The sequence below is a fragment of the Biomphalaria glabrata genome, chromosome 1, assembly GCF_947242115.1.
Source record: "Biomphalaria glabrata chromosome 1, xgBioGlab47.1, whole genome shotgun sequence".
Lineage (NCBI taxonomy): Eukaryota > Metazoa > Mollusca > Gastropoda > Planorbidae > Biomphalaria > Biomphalaria glabrata.
Genome location: NC_074711.1, coordinates 55,118,953 through 55,139,178, shown reverse-complemented (window position 1 = coordinate 55,139,178; position 20,226 = coordinate 55,118,953). Strand labels below are relative to the sequence as shown.

At 38.1% G+C, this 20,226-nt stretch overlaps 3 protein-coding genes across 6 annotated transcripts in view; 2 read left to right on the top strand and 1 right to left on the bottom strand.

Annotated features, from left to right (window-relative positions):
• The first annotated feature begins 2,844 nt into the window (after window positions 1-2,844).
• Window positions 2,845-6,235, top strand: LOC129928786 (uncharacterized). The gene is made up of 2 exons (XM_056044670.1): window positions 2,845-2,960; window positions 3,138-6,235. The coding sequence occupies exon 2, from the start codon at window positions 4,052-4,054 to the stop codon at window positions 5,594-5,596; it is 1,545 nt and encodes a 514-aa protein (XP_055900645.1). The 5' UTR covers window positions 2,845-2,960; window positions 3,138-4,051; the 3' UTR covers window positions 5,597-6,235.
• Window positions 6,236-9,392: 3,157 nt separating this feature from the next.
• On the top strand, window positions 9,393-17,129 carry LOC129928784 (uncharacterized). 2 transcript variants are annotated; one of them, XM_056044654.1, is made up of 2 exons: window positions 9,393-9,508; window positions 9,686-12,783. In XM_056044654.1, the coding sequence occupies exon 2, from the start codon at window positions 10,600-10,602 to the stop codon at window positions 12,142-12,144; it is 1,545 nt and encodes a 514-aa protein (XP_055900629.1). In that variant the 5' UTR covers window positions 9,393-9,508; window positions 9,686-10,599; the 3' UTR covers window positions 12,145-12,783. The 2 variants fall into 2 exon arrangements, 1 of the variants encoding a protein (XP_055900629.1); XR_008780247.1 differs by lacking the exon at window positions 9,393-9,508 and adding an exon at window positions 12,960-17,129 and having other exon boundaries at window positions 9,651-12,782.
• LOC106060404 (uncharacterized) overlaps window positions 16,521-20,226 on the bottom strand; it is a 42,394-nt gene continuing 38,688 nt past the window's right edge. For all 3 annotated transcript variants that reach the window (XM_056044707.1, XM_056044696.1, XM_056044703.1), the window contains exon 10: window positions 16,521-19,909. In XM_056044707.1, coding sequence (XP_055900682.1) covers window positions 19,585-19,909 — 325 coding nt within the window. In that variant the 3' untranslated portion in view covers window positions 16,521-19,584. The remainder of the gene's footprint in view (window positions 19,910-20,226) is intronic.

The following is a 20,226-nucleotide window of genomic DNA, read 5'->3' as shown; positions in this document are numbered from 1 at the left end:
TAGAATCTAGTGTTATTTTGTTTCTTTATTATCACCTTAGTAAACTTAGTTATATTTATTTATAGTCTGTTTCTCAGTTCTGTTCTTAGTGAATAGTAAGGTACTGAGCCTAAGGATAGGATATTCTTGTTTTAGTGTTAGTGTTATGAGTGTAATAGTAGGATATTGTAGTGTGTTTATTGTAGATCTAGGTCTAGTGTAGTAGTTTTAGTGATTTAGTTAGATAGTTGTTTTGATCAGTTTGTGTCAGATAGTTGGTTTGGTTAGTTTGGTAGTGTTTGTAGTGGTGTAGATTTAGAGGGTAGTTTATAGTAGTTAGTGTATATATTATATTTTATTATTGATTTATTTTGTATGTAAATAAAATTTCTTTTTGTTTTATTTATCGTAAACTAAAGTTTATCTTGTCTCCATTTAGTTTAGTTTAGTATGTCTGGTTACTTAGGTGACTCTAGCCCCTTGGTCACCATACCGAGGTGCACAGATTGAGCCCACCCAGTAGCGCAAACATCTGCCTACTGTTAGGTAAATTTTAATGTTGAGCGGCAGAGAATAGGTCCTCTCTCTCTATCCACTCGCGCCTGCCTGACCTGCTCACATTTTTGGTGTCAGAAGTGGGATCTGTGCTTGAGTGACCAGACTTGTATTTTTTTATTGGGATAGATTAGGTTTGCGTAGGAGTTTAGGCATTGATAGGAAGTAGTGTATAGTTCAGTTTTTCTTTGGGCGTTTGTTAGAGAGGTTATTAGGCTTTAGTTTTGTTGAGTAGTTACGTAGATGAACAGCGAGGCAGCAGCAGCAGCAAGAATGCAGCCGTCTCAGACAGTTATCTTGGTGCCTAGGACAGAGATGAGTATCCGGCGCTTCCATGGTGATGGTCCTGCCAGGGAAATTGAAGAGTTCCTTCAAAATGTTGAGAGAGCTTGGAAGTCTCAACACATGGTGCATCCAGAGGAAAAATGTGACTTCCTCTTTGCACATCTAGGTGAGGCAGTGAAGGCCGAACTTAGGTGTCACCCTCAGACGACAAGGGCATGTCCAGATGCCCTTGTACAAGTTCTACACTCCACTTATGGAGAAAGGCGGAGCATCAACTGCCTCATTGGGGAGCTGTTCCGAATAAGCCAGCACCAGTATGAGTCTGTCCGCGCATACTCACACCGTCTCCTTCAAGCATTTGAAGCACTCACAGACAGGCAGAGAGCTCTATCTGAAACTCCCTTCAGCAAGTCTATCCTGAGGGACCAGTTTGTAGAAAACCTCAGTGACAGGATCCTAAGGAGAGATCTGCGAGAGAGACTACTTGACAGGCCAGAAACTGAATTCCTGGCGTTAAGAGACATGGCCATCAGGTGGGCCCAGGATGAGGATGTCGCACCGCAAGTCAACGTCACATGCAGTGAGATAAAGATTGAAAGCCAGCTAGCTGCGCTCTCCAAGCAAGTGGAGGAGCTTGCAGCCCAGATTGTGCTCCTACAACTTTCGGGACCACAGAACTCTAACTGTCCCCACTGCAACCACCATCAACCTGATCACATTAGCGGCAAGGTGAGACAGATTGTCTCACAACCAAAGCGCACTCTTAACCATAAGAGGCCAACGATGAAGAACAGGAAATGCTACACATGTGGCAAACCTGGCCATCTTGCAAGAAATTGCAGGCTGCAGAACAGGTTCCAAGGTCAGCGAAAGAAGCCAGGGAACCGGGCTTACCAGCAACACCCTTCTAGAAGCAACTGCTCGAATTGTGGAAGCCGGGACCACTTCACCCGAGCTTGCCCTGATGTCACTGCAGCAGTGAATCGCGTTCAGGTTGCCTCAGTGGAACAACCACAGGCAGTACAACTGCAACCTGCTCCCAAGCCAACAGAATTGTCGGTTGAGGTGCCACCGAATCCTAGGCGATCCAACACTGCTCCTGATTCAATTGTTCGCAGAAACCAACCCGCAGTGGCAGAAATGATGTCGATGCGTACAGAAGTCGCCTCACCTGACACTTCCAGTAATCATGCAGAAGGAGGTAGGGAAACAAATCCTTTCCTACAGTTTCATCCGGTCCAACCAGAATCCACATTGCTTTCCCATGAGGTTCCTGAGTTGCAGAAGAAAAGGAACGACCTTCTGAACATTGGGTGCAGAGTTCTTGTCGAACAGAGAGTCAGAGGCCAGGGAAGAATGTTCATGCAGTATGAACCGTCATGTTTTGTAATTACTGCAGTACCCAAGTATGCTTCTGGCTGGTACATGGTGGAGGCAGAAGACGGCAGTACTTACCGATATGTAAGAGAGGAGGAAATGAAGTTCGTTTCCTCACCATACTAGCATAATTCTTCATTTGTATATTTGTAATTTTTATTCAATATGTTGGTTGCATTCCAATGTATCAAGATGTATTAGTTTGTAATAACTCTATGAGTACATGTTATCTACATGTGTGTTTAAAAGTTTTTTTAAGCTTAGTAGATGCTGTACCTATTTGAGAATGTACAGAATCAAGAGTATTTTCTTGTGTTTTTAGCTGATGAAGTGTATATATTTTTTTGCTTTTGTCCTTGTAAAGCAATGTAACCTAAGTCATGTCATGGAGATGTATATTTTTGTGTGAAATCGATTTTAGTGTGTATTTTCTTTGATGGTATAATATGTCAGCAGTATGTATGTAATGCATTTTAAGTAGTTTGTTAGTATTTTGTTTTGCGAGGACGCAAAAATTTAAGGCGGGATGAATGTGAGCTTGCGCTCCCAGAGCTATATTTTTATATATTTTATTTTTATAGGCTAGTGCCAAACTTATTATTTCTACTTCCGCTTTTTGTGTATAAAAAGTGATGCCACGCTGTTTTAAAACAGTTCAGTGTACAGTTGACCAGTGGTCAGTACCATATCTGTCTGTGTGACAGCTGAATATCTTTGTGGTCTGTCGTCTAATTATATTTTTATTCCTGTACCTGGGACGGCCTGTAAGTGTAGAAATATTTTATATTTTTTACTAGATCTATATTATGTGTAAAGTAGTTAGTTTATTTTCTACTGGACTATTTGTCATAATAGTTGGCAACATGCTGTATGGAAGATGGCGGCGTCCATCAGTCCTAATAGAATATTTTATAATATAGTTTTGCATTTATGTTTTGCAGGCTATTATTACTGCTGTGTAACTGCTGTGTTACTGCTTTTAACTGCTGCCTTTTAGCTGCTGTTGTATATTACTGCTTATAGATCTAGCTGCTGTTTATAGCTGCTGTTGTTAGATCTATTCTAATTCTAGGGAATCTAGAATCTAGTGTTATTTTGTTTCTTTATTATCACCTTAGTAAACTTAGTTATATTTATTTATAGTCTGTTTCTCAGTTCTGTTCTTAGTGAATAGTAAGGTACTGAGCCTAAGGATAGGATATTCTTGTTTTAGTGTTAGTGTTATGAGTGTAATAGTAGGATATTGTAGTGTGTTTATTGTAGATCTAGGTCTAGTGTAGTAGTTTTAGTGATTTAGTTAGATAGTTGTTTTGATCAGTTTGTGTCAGATAGTTGGTTTGGTTAGTTTGGTAGTGTTTGTAGTGGTGTAGATTTAGAGGGTAGTTTATAGTAGTTAGTGTATATATTATATTTTATTATTGATTTATTTTGTATGTAAATAAAATTTCTTTTTGTTTTATTTATCGTAAACTAAAGTTTATCTTGTCTCCATTTAGTTTAGTTTAGTATGTCTGGTTACTTAGGTGACTCTAGCCCCTTGGTCACCATACCGAGGTGCACAGATTGAGCCCACCCAGTAGCGCAAACATCTGCCTACTGTTAGGTAAATTTTAATGTTGAGCGGCAGAGAATAGGTCCTCTCTCTCTATCCACTCGCGCCTGCCTGACCTGCTCACATTTTTGGTGTCAGAAGTGGGATCTGTGCTTGAGTGACCAGACTTGTATTTTTTTATTGGGATAGATTAGGTTTGCGTAGGAGTTTAGGCATTGATAGGAAGTAGTGTATAGTTCAGTTTTTCTTTGGGCGTTTGTTAGAGAGGTTATTAGGCTTTAGTTTTGTTGAGTAGTTACGTAGATGAACAGCGAGGCAGCAGCAGCAGCAAGAATGCAGCCGTCTCAGACAGTTATCTTGGTGCCTAGGACAGAGATGAGTATCCGGCGCTTCCATGGTGATGGTCCTGCCAGGGAAATTGAAGAGTTCCTTCAAAATGTTGAGAGAGCTTGGAAGTCTCAACACATGGTGCATCCAGAGGAAAAATGTGACTTCCTCTTTGCACATCTAGGTGAGGCAGTGAAGGCCGAACTTAGGTGTCACCCTCAGACGACAAGGGCATGTCCAGATGCCCTTGTACAAGTTCTACACTCCACTTATGGAGAAAGGCGGAGCATCAACTGCCTCATTGGGGAGCTGTTCCGAATAAGCCAGCACCAGTATGAGTCTGTCCGCGCATACTCACACCGTCTCCTTCAAGCATTTGAAGCACTCACAGACAGGCAGAGAGCTCTATCTGAAACTCCCTTCAGCAAGTCTATCCTGAGGGACCAGTTTGTAGAAAACCTCAGTGACAGGATCCTAAGGAGAGATCTGCGAGAGAGACTACTTGACAGGCCAGAAACTGAATTCCTGGCGTTAAGAGACATGGCCATCAGGTGGGCCCAGGATGAGGATGTCGCACCGCAAGTCAACGTCACATGCAGTGAGATAAAGATTGAAAGCCAGCTAGCTGCGCTCTCCAAGCAAGTGGAGGAGCTTGCAGCCCAGATTGTGCTCCTACAACTTTCGGGACCACAGAACTCTAACTGTCCCCACTGCAACCACCATCAACCTGATCACATTAGCGGCAAGGTGAGACAGATTGTCTCACAACCAAAGCGCACTCTTAACCATAAGAGGCCAACGATGAAGAACAGGAAATGCTACACATGTGGCAAACCTGGCCATCTTGCAAGAAATTGCAGGCTGCAGAACAGGTTCCAAGGTCAGCGAAAGAAGCCAGGGAACCGGGCTTACCAGCAACACCCTTCTAGAAGCAACTGCTCGAATTGTGGAAGCCGGGACCACTTCACCCGAGCTTGCCCTGATGTCACTGCAGCAGTGAATCGCGTTCAGGTTGCCTCAGTGGAACAACCACAGGCAGTACAACTGCAACCTGCTCCCAAGCCAACAGAATTGTCGGTTGAGGTGCCACCGAATCCTAGGCGATCCAACACTGCTCCTGATTCAATTGTTCGCAGAAACCAACCCGCAGTGGCAGAAATGATGTCGATGCGTACAGAAGTCGCCTCACCTGACACTTCCAGTAATCATGCAGAAGGAGGTAGGGAAACAAATCCTTTCCTACAGTTTCATCCGGTCCAACCAGAATCCACATTGCTTTCCCATGAGGTTCCTGAGTTGCAGAAGAAAAGGAACGACCTTCTGAACATTGGGTGCAGAGTTCTTGTCGAACAGAGAGTCAGAGGCCAGGGAAGAATGTTCATGCAGTATGAACCGTCATGTTTTGTAATTACTGCAGTACCCAAGTATGCTTCTGGCTGGTACATGGTGGAGGCAGAAGACGGCAGTACTTACCGATATGTAAGAGAGGAGGAAATGAAGTTCGTTTCCTCACCATACTAGCATAATTCTTCATTTGTATATTTGTAATTTTTATTCAATATGTTGGTTGCATTCCAATGTATCAAGATGTATTAGTTTGTAATAACTCTATGAGTACATGTTATCTACATGTGTGTTTAAAAGTTTTTTTAAGCTTAGTAGATGCTGTACCTATTTGAGAATGTACAGAATCAAGAGTATTTTCTTGTGTTTTTAGCTGATGAAGTGTATATATTTTTTTGCTTTTGTCCTTGTAAAGCAATGTAACCTAAGTCATGTCATGGAGATGTATATTTTTGTGTGAAATCGATTTTAGTGTGTATTTTCTTTGATGGTATAATATGTCAGCAGTATGTATGTAATGCATTTTAAGTAGTTTGTTAGTATTTTGTTTTGCGAGGACGCAAAAATTTAAGGCGGGATGAATGTGAGCTTGCGCTCCCAGAGCTATATTTTTATATATTTTATTTTTATAGGCTAGTGCCAAACTTATTATTTCTACTTCCGCTTTTTGTGTATAAAAAGTGATGCCACGCTGTTTTAAAACAGTTCAGTGTACAGTTGACCAGTGGTCAGTACCATATCTGTCTGTGTGACAGCTGAATATCTTTGTGGTCTGTCGTCTAATTATATTTTTATTCCTGTACCTGGGACGGCCTGTAAGTGTAGAAATATTTTATATTTTTTACTAGATCTATATTATGTGTAAAGTAGTTAGTTTATTTTCTACTGGACTATTTGTCATAATAGTTGGCAACATGCTGTATGGAAGATGGCGGCGTCCATCAGTCCTAATAGAATATTTTATAATATAGTTTTGCATTTATGTTTTGCAGGCTATTATTACTGCTGTGTAACTGCTGTGTTACTGCTTTTAACTGCTGCCTTTTAGCTGCTGTTGTATATTACTGCTTATAGATCTAGCTGCTGTTTATAGCTGCTGTTGTTAGATCTATTCTAATTCTAGGGAATCTAGAATCTAGTGTTATTTTGTTTCTTTATTATCACCTTAGTAAACTTAGTTATATTTATTTATAGTCTGTTTCTCAGTTCTGTTCTTAGTGAATAGTAAGGTACTGAGCCTAAGGATAGGATATTCTTGTTTTAGTGTTAGTGTTATGAGTGTAATAGTAGGATATTGTAGTGTGTTTATTGTAGATCTAGGTCTAGTGTAGTAGTTTTAGTGATTTAGTTAGATAGTTGTTTTGATCAGTTTGTGTCAGATAGTTGGTTTGGTTAGTTTGGTAGTGTTTGTAGTGGTGTAGATTTAGAGGGTAGTTTATAGTAGTTAGTGTATATATTATATTTTATTATTGATTTATTTTGTATGTAAATAAAATTTCTTTTTGTTTTATTTATCGTAAACTAAAGTTTATCTTGTCTCCATTTAGTTTAGTTTAGTATGTCTGGTTACTTAGGTGACTCTAGCCCCTTGGTCACCATACCGAGGTGCACAGATTGAGCCCACCCAGTAGCGCAAACATCTGCCTACTGTTAGGTAAATTTTAATGTTGAGCGGCAGAGAATAGGTCCTCTCTCTCTATCCACTCGCGCCTGCCTGACCTGCTCACATTTTTGGTGTCAGAAGTGGGATCTGTGCTTGAGTGACCAGACTTGTATTTTTTTATTGGGATAGATTAGGTTTGCGTAGGAGTTTAGGCATTGATAGGAAGTAGTGTATAGTTCAGTTTTTCTTTGGGCGTTTGTTAGAGAGGTTATTAGGCTTTAGTTTTGTTGAGTAGTTACGTAGATGAACAGCGAGGCAGCAGCAGCAGCAAGAATGCAGCCGTCTCAGACAGTTATCTTGGTGCCTAGGACAGAGATGAGTATCCGGCGCTTCCATGGTGATGGTCCTGCCAGGGAAATTGAAGAGTTCCTTCAAAATGTTGAGAGAGCTTGGAAGTCTCAACACATGGTGCATCCAGAGGAAAAATGTGACTTCCTCTTTGCACATCTAGGTGAGGCAGTGAAGGCCGAACTTAGGTGTCACCCTCAGACGACAAGGGCATGTCCAGATGCCCTTGTACAAGTTCTACACTCCACTTATGGAGAAAGGCGGAGCATCAACTGCCTCATTGGGGAGCTGTTCCGAATAAGCCAGCACCAGTATGAGTCTGTCCGCGCATACTCACACCGTCTCCTTCAAGCATTTGAAGCACTCACAGACAGGCAGAGAGCTCTATCTGAAACTCCCTTCAGCAAGTCTATCCTGAGGGACCAGTTTGTAGAAAACCTCAGTGACAGGATCCTAAGGAGAGATCTGCGAGAGAGACTACTTGACAGGCCAGAAACTGAATTCCTGGCGTTAAGAGACATGGCCATCAGGTGGGCCCAGGATGAGGATGTCGCACCGCAAGTCAACGTCACATGCAGTGAGATAAAGATTGAAAGCCAGCTAGCTGCGCTCTCCAAGCAAGTGGAGGAGCTTGCAGCCCAGATTGTGCTCCTACAACTTTCGGGACCACAGAACTCTAACTGTCCCCACTGCAACCACCATCAACCTGATCACATTAGCGGCAAGGTGAGACAGATTGTCTCACAACCAAAGCGCACTCTTAACCATAAGAGGCCAACGATGAAGAACAGGAAATGCTACACATGTGGCAAACCTGGCCATCTTGCAAGAAATTGCAGGCTGCAGAACAGGTTCCAAGGTCAGCGAAAGAAGCCAGGGAACCGGGCTTACCAGCAACACCCTTCTAGAAGCAACTGCTCGAATTGTGGAAGCCGGGACCACTTCACCCGAGCTTGCCCTGATGTCACTGCAGCAGTGAATCGCGTTCAGGTTGCCTCAGTGGAACAACCACAGGCAGTACAACTGCAACCTGCTCCCAAGCCAACAGAATTGTCGGTTGAGGTGCCACCGAATCCTAGGCGATCCAACACTGCTCCTGATTCAATTGTTCGCAGAAACCAACCCGCAGTGGCAGAAATGATGTCGATGCGTACAGAAGTCGCCTCACCTGACACTTCCAGTAATCATGCAGAAGGAGGTAGGGAAACAAATCCTTTCCTACAGTTTCATCCGGTCCAACCAGAATCCACATTGCTTTCCCATGAGGTTCCTGAGTTGCAGAAGAAAAGGAACGACCTTCTGAACATTGGGTGCAGAGTTCTTGTCGAACAGAGAGTCAGAGGCCAGGGAAGAATGTTCATGCAGTATGAACCGTCATGTTTTGTAATTACTGCAGTACCCAAGTATGCTTCTGGCTGGTACATGGTGGAGGCAGAAGACGGCAGTACTTACCGATATGTAAGAGAGGAGGAAATGAAGTTCGTTTCCTCACCATACTAGCATAATTCTTCATTTGTATATTTGTAATTTTTATTCAATATGTTGGTTGCATTCCAATGTATCAAGATGTATTAGTTTGTAATAACTCTATGAGTACATGTTATCTACATGTGTGTTTAAAAGTTTTTTTAAGCTTAGTAGATGCTGTACCTATTTGAGAATGTACAGAATCAAGAGTATTTTCTTGTGTTTTTAGCTGATGAAGTGTATATATTTTTTTGCTTTTGTCCTTGTAAAGCAATGTAACCTAAGTCATGTCATGGAGATGTATATTTTTGTGTGAAATCGATTTTAGTGTGTATTTTCTTTGATGGTATAATATGTCAGCAGTATGTATGTAATGCATTTTAAGTAGTTTGTTAGTATTTTGTTTTGCGAGGACGCAAAAATTTAAGGCGGGATGAATGTGAGCTTGCGCTCCCAGAGCTATATTTTTATATATTTTATTTTTATAGGCTAGTGCCAAACTTATTATTTCTACTTCCGCTTTTTGTGTATAAAAAGTGATGCCACGCTGTTTTAAAACAGTTCAGTGTACAGTTGACCAGTGGTCAGTACCATATCTGTCTGTGTGACAGCTGAATATCTTTGTGGTCTGTCGTCTAATTATATTTTTATTCCTGTACCTGGGACGGCCTGTAAGTGTAGAAATATTTTATATTTTTTACTAGATCTATATTATGTGTAAAGTAGTTAGTTTATTTTCTACTGGACTATTTGTCATAATAGTTGGCAACATGCTGTATGGAAGATGGCGGCGTCCATCAGTCCTAATAGAATATTTTATAATATAGTTTTGCATTTATGTTTTGCAGGCTATTATTACTGCTGTGTAACTGCTGTGTTACTGCTTTTAACTGCTGCCTTTTAGCTGCTGTTGTATATTACTGCTTATAGATCTAGCTGCTGTTTATAGCTGCTGTTGTTAGATCTATTCTAATTCTAGGGAATCTAGAATCTAGTGTTATTTTGTTTCTTTATTATCACCTTAGTAAACTTAGTTATATTTATTTATAGTCTGTTTCTCAGTTCTGTTCTTAGTGAATAGTAAGGTACTGAGCCTAAGGATAGGATATTCTTGTTTTAGTGTTAGTGTTATGAGTGTAATAGTAGGATATTGTAGTGTGTTTATTGTAGATCTAGGTCTAGTGTAGTAGTTTTAGTGATTTAGTTAGATAGTTGTTTTGATCAGTTTGTGTCAGATAGTTGGTTTGGTTAGTTTGGTAGTGTTTGTAGTGGTGTAGATTTAGAGGGTAGTTTATAGTAGTTAGTGTATATATTATATTTTATTATTGATTTATTTTGTATGTAAATAAAATTTCTTTTTGTTTTATTTATCGTAAACTAAAGTTTATCTTGTCTCCATTTAGTTTAGTTTAGTATGTCTGGTTACTTAGGTGACTCTAGCCCCTTGGTCACCATACCGAGGTGCACAGATTGAGCCCACCCAGTAGCGCAAACATCTGCCTACTGTTAGGTAAATTTTAATGTTGAGCGGCAGAGAATAGGTCCTCTCTCTCTATCCACTCGCGCCTGCCTGACCTGCTCACATTTTTGGTGTCAGAAGTGGGATCTGTGCTTGAGTGACCAGACTTGTATTTTTTTATTGGGATAGATTAGGTTTGCGTAGGAGTTTAGGCATTGATAGGAAGTAGTGTATAGTTCAGTTTTTCTTTGGGCGTTTGTTAGAGAGGTTATTAGGCTTTAGTTTTGTTGAGTAGTTACGTAGATGAACAGCGAGGCAGCAGCAGCAGCAAGAATGCAGCCGTCTCAGACAGTTATCTTGGTGCCTAGGACAGAGATGAGTATCCGGCGCTTCCATGGTGATGGTCCTGCCAGGGAAATTGAAGAGTTCCTTCAAAATGTTGAGAGAGCTTGGAAGTCTCAACACATGGTGCATCCAGAGGAAAAATGTGACTTCCTCTTTGCACATCTAGGTGAGGCAGTGAAGGCCGAACTTAGGTGTCACCCTCAGACGACAAGGGCATGTCCAGATGCCCTTGTACAAGTTCTACACTCCACTTATGGAGAAAGGCGGAGCATCAACTGCCTCATTGGGGAGCTGTTCCGAATAAGCCAGCACCAGTATGAGTCTGTCCGCGCATACTCACACCGTCTCCTTCAAGCATTTGAAGCACTCACAGACAGGCAGAGAGCTCTATCTGAAACTCCCTTCAGCAAGTCTATCCTGAGGGACCAGTTTGTAGAAAACCTCAGTGACAGGATCCTAAGGAGAGATCTGCGAGAGAGACTACTTGACAGGCCAGAAACTGAATTCCTGGCGTTAAGAGACATGGCCATCAGGTGGGCCCAGGATGAGGATGTCGCACCGCAAGTCAACGTCACATGCAGTGAGATAAAGATTGAAAGCCAGCTAGCTGCGCTCTCCAAGCAAGTGGAGGAGCTTGCAGCCCAGATTGTGCTCCTACAACTTTCGGGACCACAGAACTCTAACTGTCCCCACTGCAACCACCATCAACCTGATCACATTAGCGGCAAGGTGAGACAGATTGTCTCACAACCAAAGCGCACTCTTAACCATAAGAGGCCAACGATGAAGAACAGGAAATGCTACACATGTGGCAAACCTGGCCATCTTGCAAGAAATTGCAGGCTGCAGAACAGGTTCCAAGGTCAGCGAAAGAAGCCAGGGAACCGGGCTTACCAGCAACACCCTTCTAGAAGCAACTGCTCGAATTGTGGAAGCCGGGACCACTTCACCCGAGCTTGCCCTGATGTCACTGCAGCAGTGAATCGCGTTCAGGTTGCCTCAGTGGAACAACCACAGGCAGTACAACTGCAACCTGCTCCCAAGCCAACAGAATTGTCGGTTGAGGTGCCACCGAATCCTAGGCGATCCAACACTGCTCCTGATTCAATTGTTCGCAGAAACCAACCCGCAGTGGCAGAAATGATGTCGATGCGTACAGAAGTCGCCTCACCTGACACTTCCAGTAATCATGCAGAAGGAGGTAGGGAAACAAATCCTTTCCTACAGTTTCATCTGGTCCAACCAGAATCCACATTGCTTTCCCATGAGGTTCCTGAGTTGCAGAAGAAAAGGAACGACCTTCTGAACATTGGGTGCAGAGTTCTTGTCGAACAGAGAGTCAGAGGCCAGGGAAGAATGTTCATGCAGTATGAACCGTCATGTTTTGTAATTACTGCAGTACCCAAGTATGCTTCTGGCTGGTACATGGTGGAGGCAGAAGACGGCAGTACTTACCGATATGTAAGAGAGGAGGAAATGAAGTTCGTTTCCTCACCATACTAGCATAATTCTTCATTTGTATATTTGTAATTTTTATTCAATATGTTGGTTGCATTCCAATGTATCAAGATGTATTAGTTTGTAATAACTCTATGAGTACATGTTATCTACATGTGTGTTTAAAAGTTTTTTTAAGCTTAGTAGATGCTGTACCTATTTGAGAATGTACAGAATCAAGAGTATTTTCTTGTGTTTTTAGCTGATGAAGTGTATATATTTTTTTGCTTTTGTCCTTGTAAAGCAATGTAACCTAAGTCATGTCATGGAGATGTATATTTTTGTGTGAAATCGATTTTAGTGTGTATTTTCTTTGATGGTATAATATGTCAGCAGTATGTATGTAATGCATTTTAAGTAGTTTGTTAGTATTTTGTTTTGCGAGGACGCAAAAATTTAAGGCGGGATGAATGTGAGCTTGCGCTCCCAGAGCTATATTTTTATATATTTTATTTTTATAGGCTAGTGCCAAACTTATTATTTCTACTTCCGCTTTTTGTGTATAAAAAGTGATGCCACGCTGTTTTAAAACAGTTCAGTGTACAGTTGACCAGTGGTCAGTACCATATCTGTCTGTGTGACAGCTGAATATCTTTGTGGTCTGTCGTCTAATTATATTTTTATTCCTGTACCTGGGACGGCCTGTAAGTGTAGAAATATTTTATATTTTTTACTAGATCTATATTATGTGTAAAGTAGTTAGTTTATTTTCTACTGGACTATTTGTCATAATAGTTGGCAACATGCTGTATGGAAGATGGCGGCGTCCATCAGTCCTAATAGAATATTTTATAATATAGTTTTGCATTTATGTTTTGCAGGCTATTATTACTGCTGTGTAACTGCTGTGTTACTGCTTTTAACTGCTGCCTTTTAGCTGCTGTTGTATATTACTGCTTATAGATCTAGCTGCTGTTTATAGCTGCTGTTGTTAGATCTATTCTAATTCTAGGGAATCTAGAATCTAGTGTTATTTTGTTTCTTTATTATCACCTTAGTAAACTTAGTTATATTTATTTATAGTCTGTTTCTCAGTTCTGTTCTTAGTGAATAGTAAGGTACTGAGCCTAAGGATAGGATATTCTTGTTTTAGTGTTAGTGTTATGAGTGTAATAGTAGGATATTGTAGTGTGTTTATTGTAGATCTAGGTCTAGTGTAGTAGTTTTAGTGATTTAGTTAGATAGTTGTTTTGATCAGTTTGTGTCAGATAGTTGGTTTGGTTAGTTTGGTAGTGTTTGTAGTGGTGTAGATTTAGAGGGTAGTTTATAGTAGTTAGTGTATATATTATATTTTATTATTGATTTATTTTGTATGTAAATAAAATTTCTTTTTGTTTTATTTATCGTAAACTAAAGTTTATCTTGTCTCCATTTAGTTTAGTTTAGTATGTCTGGTTACTTAGGTGACTCTAGCCCCTTGGTCACCATACCGAGGTGCACAGATTGAGCCCACCCAGTAGCGCAAACATCTGCCTACTGTTAGGTAAATTTTAATGTTGAGCGGCAGAGAATAGGTCCTCTCTCTCTATCCACTCGCGCCTGCCTGACCTGCTCACACTGACAACAAAGATGCGTCTCTTAAACTCAAATGTCAAGGCCGTTTTGCAATATGGACTAAAAGTGCCATTAGGAAAGTGCAAACTTTCATTAACAGCTGCCTACAAAGAATCCTTCACATCCATTTGCCAGACACCATCGGCAACAGTGACCTCTAGCAGAGAAACAGCCAAACTCTTGCAAAAGAAGAAATCAGAAAGAGAATATTGGGCTGGACTGGGCACACTTTGCGCTAATCACCAACTAGTATCACAAGACTGGCATTGAAGTGGAACCCACAAGGCAAGAGAAAGATGGGGCGTCCTAGAAGCACCTGGCAAACTAGAGGAAGTTTGGTTACACCTTGAACAAGATGGAAAGGATAGCCCAGGACAGGGGACTATGGAGATCTATTGTTGGCGGCCCATACCCCAATAGGGGTGACGAGCTGTAAGTAAGTACGAGTTCAATCATATTATAATTATTGGCACAAAACTTTTTTTCTGACAATTTAAGAAAGTTGTCCTTCAAAGTTTTATAGGGTGATTTTAATTAGAAACAACATGGGCCACACTAGTAGGCCCCCTACATGGGCCACACTAGTAGGCCCCCTACATGGGCCACACTAGTGGGCCCCCTATCACGGAAACGTTGACAATCTAAGGCCTTCTGTCTCGAAACGACTAGGAATCATCTCATGGATCCTTTCTTTTTTTTTTAGTTTTGTGGTATATTGCATAAGCGCAACAACGCCCATTGTATTCTAAATTAATGACGAAAAATTTTAATCTTTTAATTTGTTATAATTGTTACAAATTGCAGGTAACGTAGTTATTATTATTTTTTTATTTTATTTTGCCAATGATCTAGTTTTTATAGTGAAAAAATGTGGACACATTCTCTATTAAAATTCTGAAGCTATCAATTACTGTGTGTATTTTTTGTTTTTCTCCTAATATATTTTCATTAACCAAATCTTTCAAAGCCTTTCTGACAACGGAAAGCTAGAAATAAATTAATCAGAGAATAGCTCAATTAAATGTATAACAAGACTTAACTGCATTTCAATTTTATATCGCAATTGGGCCCTATGGACACAATTCAAAATGTTAAAATTTGGAATTAGGCATTGTGGCCATGCAACAAGTAATTTTTTAAAAGACTTTTTTACAGGTCAAACATTAGAAGAAGTTTACTCATTTCAATAGGCCTACTCAGGGTCAAACATAACAAAATATGGAGGATCAATAAAAGATAGGCCTACAAACACGGTTAAGCTTGACATCCGAACATTCTGGAAGAGTAACATCACTTCCAAGTCAAATTAAAACAGTATTCTTCCCTAGTGGTCTCTGTACTCCAATATGGTTGTGAAAGTTGGACACCGAACTCTGAGGCTGAAAGAAGAATTCAAGCCTTTGAGAGTCAATACTACAGACAAATGGTGGGTATTAGATATCAGGAAAAGAAGATACAAGAAAAGAAAAAAAGGAAAGTAAAGTTCAGATCTTTTGTATAGGATCTATAGGACAGACCGTATACATGTGTCATTACTTTTTATGGCCGACTGTTAACAAGAGTGTCATGTGGCCAGTACAACGACCAACTGCCATTACTTTCCTTAACTAATGTTAGGTCCCATTAGATTTGGGTGGACTCTGGGATGTCCTAAAATCCTAGTATCTACCAAGAATCGAAACGAAGACCCATCACCTTGGAAACCAAGCGATTTACCCACTTAGAGCCATCTTCAAGAAGCAAGGCATACTAAAAATCCTTAAAACCAAGGGTTTAAAAAAAAAGAAAAGAAAACCAAGACAAGTTTTTAAACACTTCTAAAGCAATAATTCCTAAAACCATTAGGCTATTGATGAGTGATGTCTGGGCAGTTTTAAGGTCACATTTAGATGTTCAGTTTACAATAGAATCCACTGTTCGGCAAAAGTTGCTAAGCATTCTAAACCATACTGGACATTACAACACGTAAATTCTCACAAGACTGGCAGAAATGAGCTCACCTTTAAATGTATAGAATTTAGATAATTTCATTATAAATAAAGTAACTTTCAATATGCAAAAACAAAATGCACACTAAGATGTCACAATTAGATTTTTTTGTTCATCACTTGTCCCCTGGCTATTTCTCCATTCCCTCTAAAACTAATGAGGCATGTGTCTTGTCAAGGGAAAAATGTTCTACTTCTCAACAATCTATTCAAACAGAATATAAACAAAACTGGCATTCAGTAAACAAATTAATCAAACAGTTTATTTATTGTTCATATTAAAAACAAACTACATTTATAAACCTGCTAAACCAGACTATTTTAATGTACCTACTTCTTGTATAACAAGTTATTTACTACATCTATAGACCTACATCTGTTTTATCATCATCCTCTGTCTATATCTACATTATACTTTGATTCTAGTTCATACACAAAACCAAAGGTTTATAGAAACCACTTACACACTAATGCTCTCACAAATGTTGTTATAACTTATCACTTCAGTTCACACAGTCACACTAAATAAATTCAAATAAAAAAAAAAAAGAAAAATTATTGTTCCAAATGTTTATTTCTATTCGCCATGTGCATACACATATTATCAGACTAGATGGACATCTTAAAGAAATCATTAATAAAAAGGGAATGTTCTGGCAATTATTATTTCAATATCTTAGATTTTAATTAATTAGCATAGAACAATGATTGACACAAAAATAATCTCATGAAGTAGGCTAATTAAAGGTCTGTCATTGACACAATAATAATCCTCTTCTCTCCTAAACTGATGTTGGGTCTACACCCATCTACCCAAATGTTATTTTTTCAGTCTGTGTACACCAGGATTCTGAACCATAGATGTATATTATGTAGCTAAGTGTTCTACCTATTAGCCACAATGTCACATTTACTATTTAACCATATTTATTCAAACAAAACTGAACTACCACTAAATTGTTGAAGAAGGATCTGATTCATGATCCAACAAATAGTGTTTCATGGAATGTCCTGCATAGACAGACTCTATATTCAATGACTGTAATCATCAAAAACAGAAGGGCATTGTGTCCAAGCCTAAGTATTATTAATTACTAGCCGGATATGACTAAGGATATGACTAACGATCTGCGGGCCTAAGTTTTGGAATTATTGATCTACTGGTTTGAATTTAGATTCATGATAAACATGGAGAATGTTCCCTTTTTTAAACAGAGATACATTTAAGTATTTTTGTCTATTTTCAGGGCCCTCCGGTAGTGGTAGGGACATTAAACATACACTATAGTCTCTGCCATGATGTAAGGAACATTCATGTCAAGTTTTATCAAGATTGGTCAAATGGTTTTGATTTCTATGTGGGACTTACATACATACATACGCCTTACTTTCTGCTTTATAATAATTATTATAAGAGTAAAAAAAATTATGAGCAAGCAACAAAAAAAATTGTGATTTGTTATTTAAAAAAAAAGTTATTCTTTTAGTAACTCATGAAGTAATGAATAACAGATTTTAAAAAATCATCAAACAAATATATAACCAATTTTATCCTTTTAACCATAAGTAAATTCTAAACAGTGGAATGATGTTTTATCAAAGGAAAATAATGCAACAACACAAAAGTATATACAAATAACTTGTAATTTCAAAATATGATAATGAAAAGATGAAACTACTTTACATTATTATTATTATTACAGAACTATTAATTCCCTACAGAACTGATAATGTAAAGATTAAACTACCTTATAGTCATTGATCAATTATAAATTCCATGAGGTACTAGCTCAGAACAATGTATTTTAGAAAATTGAAAGCCTAAGGGCAGTTACTCTAAGTAGATGAAAAAAGTATTTTGAAAATAGGTGATGCTTGATTCTTTAGGTAGAATAGCTGGTAAGCGAGACCATATGATTTCTCAGGATTATAAAGATTTCTAGTTTGTTTGTTTTTTATTATACCTATATTTTTTTTTTTTCAGTTTTATTTAAATTTAGCAGGACATTTTTTTTTCCTGAACTAGCATTTGTTTTATTATCATAATATTGTCAAGCTTAGCAGCATTTATGTATTAACAATAATTATAAAAAGTTGCAACAAATTTACAGACAATATTATTTGGTAATTTATTATCATCCTTTACAATTGATGTAATACTGTCTCACTGGATTTGTGAAATAAAATATACTTGGTCTGCTTAAAAACTAACAAACATAAGCTTAATACACCAAGCCTATCATTTAACTCTAATTTGTAGAGAAATCAATCATAAGACTGCACAAATTAATTGTTTTATAACACACCAAAGACAGACTGAATCATTTGAATCTTCAGACTGAATCATTTGAATCTTCAGACTGAATCATATAGATCTTAACTACATTAACTACACTAACAGTGACAATGTGTTTGGAATGGAAAAGCAAACCAACACTCAATTTTTTGTTATTTAAAAAGTTGAAAACAATGGAAACTTCTTTAATGTCATTACTTTGTCCTATATATATATATTTCACTGCTAACATAGTTGTATTTATACATATATAAAAAAAAAAGTTTACAGTGATTAATGCATTTCTTTTATAAAAATAGAGATTCAACAAGTTCTGATTCAATTTTATTTTAGTATAACAAAGCAAAACTATTCTTAAATAAAATAATGATATGTAAAAAAAAACAAAAAAAAAACTTGTGATATGGTTTAATAAAGGAATCATACATCAAAAATATAAATATACCCGACTAGTTTAAAAAAAAAATAAAAAAATCTGCCATATAATATCATCATGTGAAAACACAAAATCTAGTACTGTAGTGAAATGTTGGTCCTAAACTGTAATACAAATTCTGAATGCGAGTTAAATCTATAGATATGCACTAGTTAGATCACACAAGAAAAGGTTTTATTATTTCAACCTTGATGCTTTACCAAGGACTCTAACCAGCAGTTGAGTATTTTGACTTTTGACCACATTTTCTTTGGGAATCAAAACTGCTAACTACTACAAAATTTGTGTTAGTGATTAAAGCTTTGTGATTACAATGGTAAACTGAAATCATTAGAGGGAAAAAAAAAGAACAACATCTTTACAGTTCTCAAAATGAGAAGATTAAGAATATTAGTTTAAAAAATACCCTTCCATGAAAATCAGTATTTTGATTATTGAAACACTTTTCACTTTTATCAGCAAAAAAATAATAATACTATAAATGTGAGCTTTCAAGAGATCTTTTAGATTATTAACAAAAATGTCTTGAGTGAACTAACATTATAGATAAAATTGTTTGGATAGATTTTAATTCAGAAAATACATTCAATGCATTACACAGCACATAAAATAAAATCAATAAATATAAATAAATAAGATGACTGTTAAATGTAAACTAAGTAGGTTGAAATATAATTTTTATATATTAAAAAAAATATAGAAATATACCTGAATAGTTTAAAAAAGACAATGCAAACCAATACAATGTAACTAGATTTTCATGAGAATTTCATGTCAAACTAATCAGGCTATGAAAAGAGTAGTAAATTTTGAAGCTTTTATTAGTTAATTGATGATTCATGCCTCAAAATGTCCCATGAGTGACATTAAAATATCAATATTTTTTGTAAACTTGTTAACTATTTTTATTGTAATAGCAAAATAAGAATAGTGAAATAAAAAGTTGATAAGCAAAAAAAAAAAAGCATAAATAAAGATTCTTCCAATTGGGATGAGATTGCACCAAAAAATTATTTTCACTCACTGAGCTGATTTCTGTACAGTTTCTTAGGACATCATCACAAAGATTAAAATAACACATCTCCAAAATATGAAAGCAGCCACAATCTTGCAAAACAAGGGCAGAAATTATGGAGCCCAACAATAAATACTAATGTCACATATTCATCAGCTCAATTTGAACTTTTATTAGCATCTTGAACACCATCTTTCAAATCACTGTTTACAAGTGCCCCATACAGCACTTTCTCTTGAGTGTTATTGTAGGCAATATTGGCACCTGAGGAAGCAGACTCATGATTACCATTCCTGTGCCTGCTCATGCGCTCAATGCTGAACACATCCAAGTAGTAGGTAGCACCATTGTAGATGGCTATGATGATAGACACTGAGACCACCACACAATGGGGAATGAAGAAGTTGTACCAGACTGGATTGAAGAGAAGCATAATCAACACAAGAGATAGACCCCATGCAACATACAGCTGGATACGGAATCTGTGGATTGAAACAGAAAATTATATAGTAATTATAAAAGTAGTGTTGCCTATGAATCACATGTTTCTGGCACTGGCGGATCCAGAACTTTGGAGTGGTGGGGGGCGATTTTTTTCCAAACCCTAACCCTAACGCCCAGTAAACCCTAACCCTATGCATAAACGTGCGTACAGCATATATATATATATATATATATTCGATATATGAGAATAAAATAAGACTGTTTCTCAATCTTCGTCGAAAAAAAACAGTCTTTCTCTTGCAAGCTTGGGGGTCTGGGGGAGCGCTTTAAGCTTCTTCAATGGGGTTCGGGGCGA

Bases quoted from the DNA above. Each gene is read 5' to 3' on its own strand.
- LOC129928784 (XM_056044654.1), top strand. From the start codon at position 10,600: ATGAACAGCGAGGCAGCAGCAGCAGCAAGAATGCAGCCGTCTCAGACA.
- LOC129928786 (XM_056044670.1), top strand. From the start codon at position 4,052: ATGAACAGCGAGGCAGCAGCAGCAGCAAGAATGCAGCCGTCTCAGACA.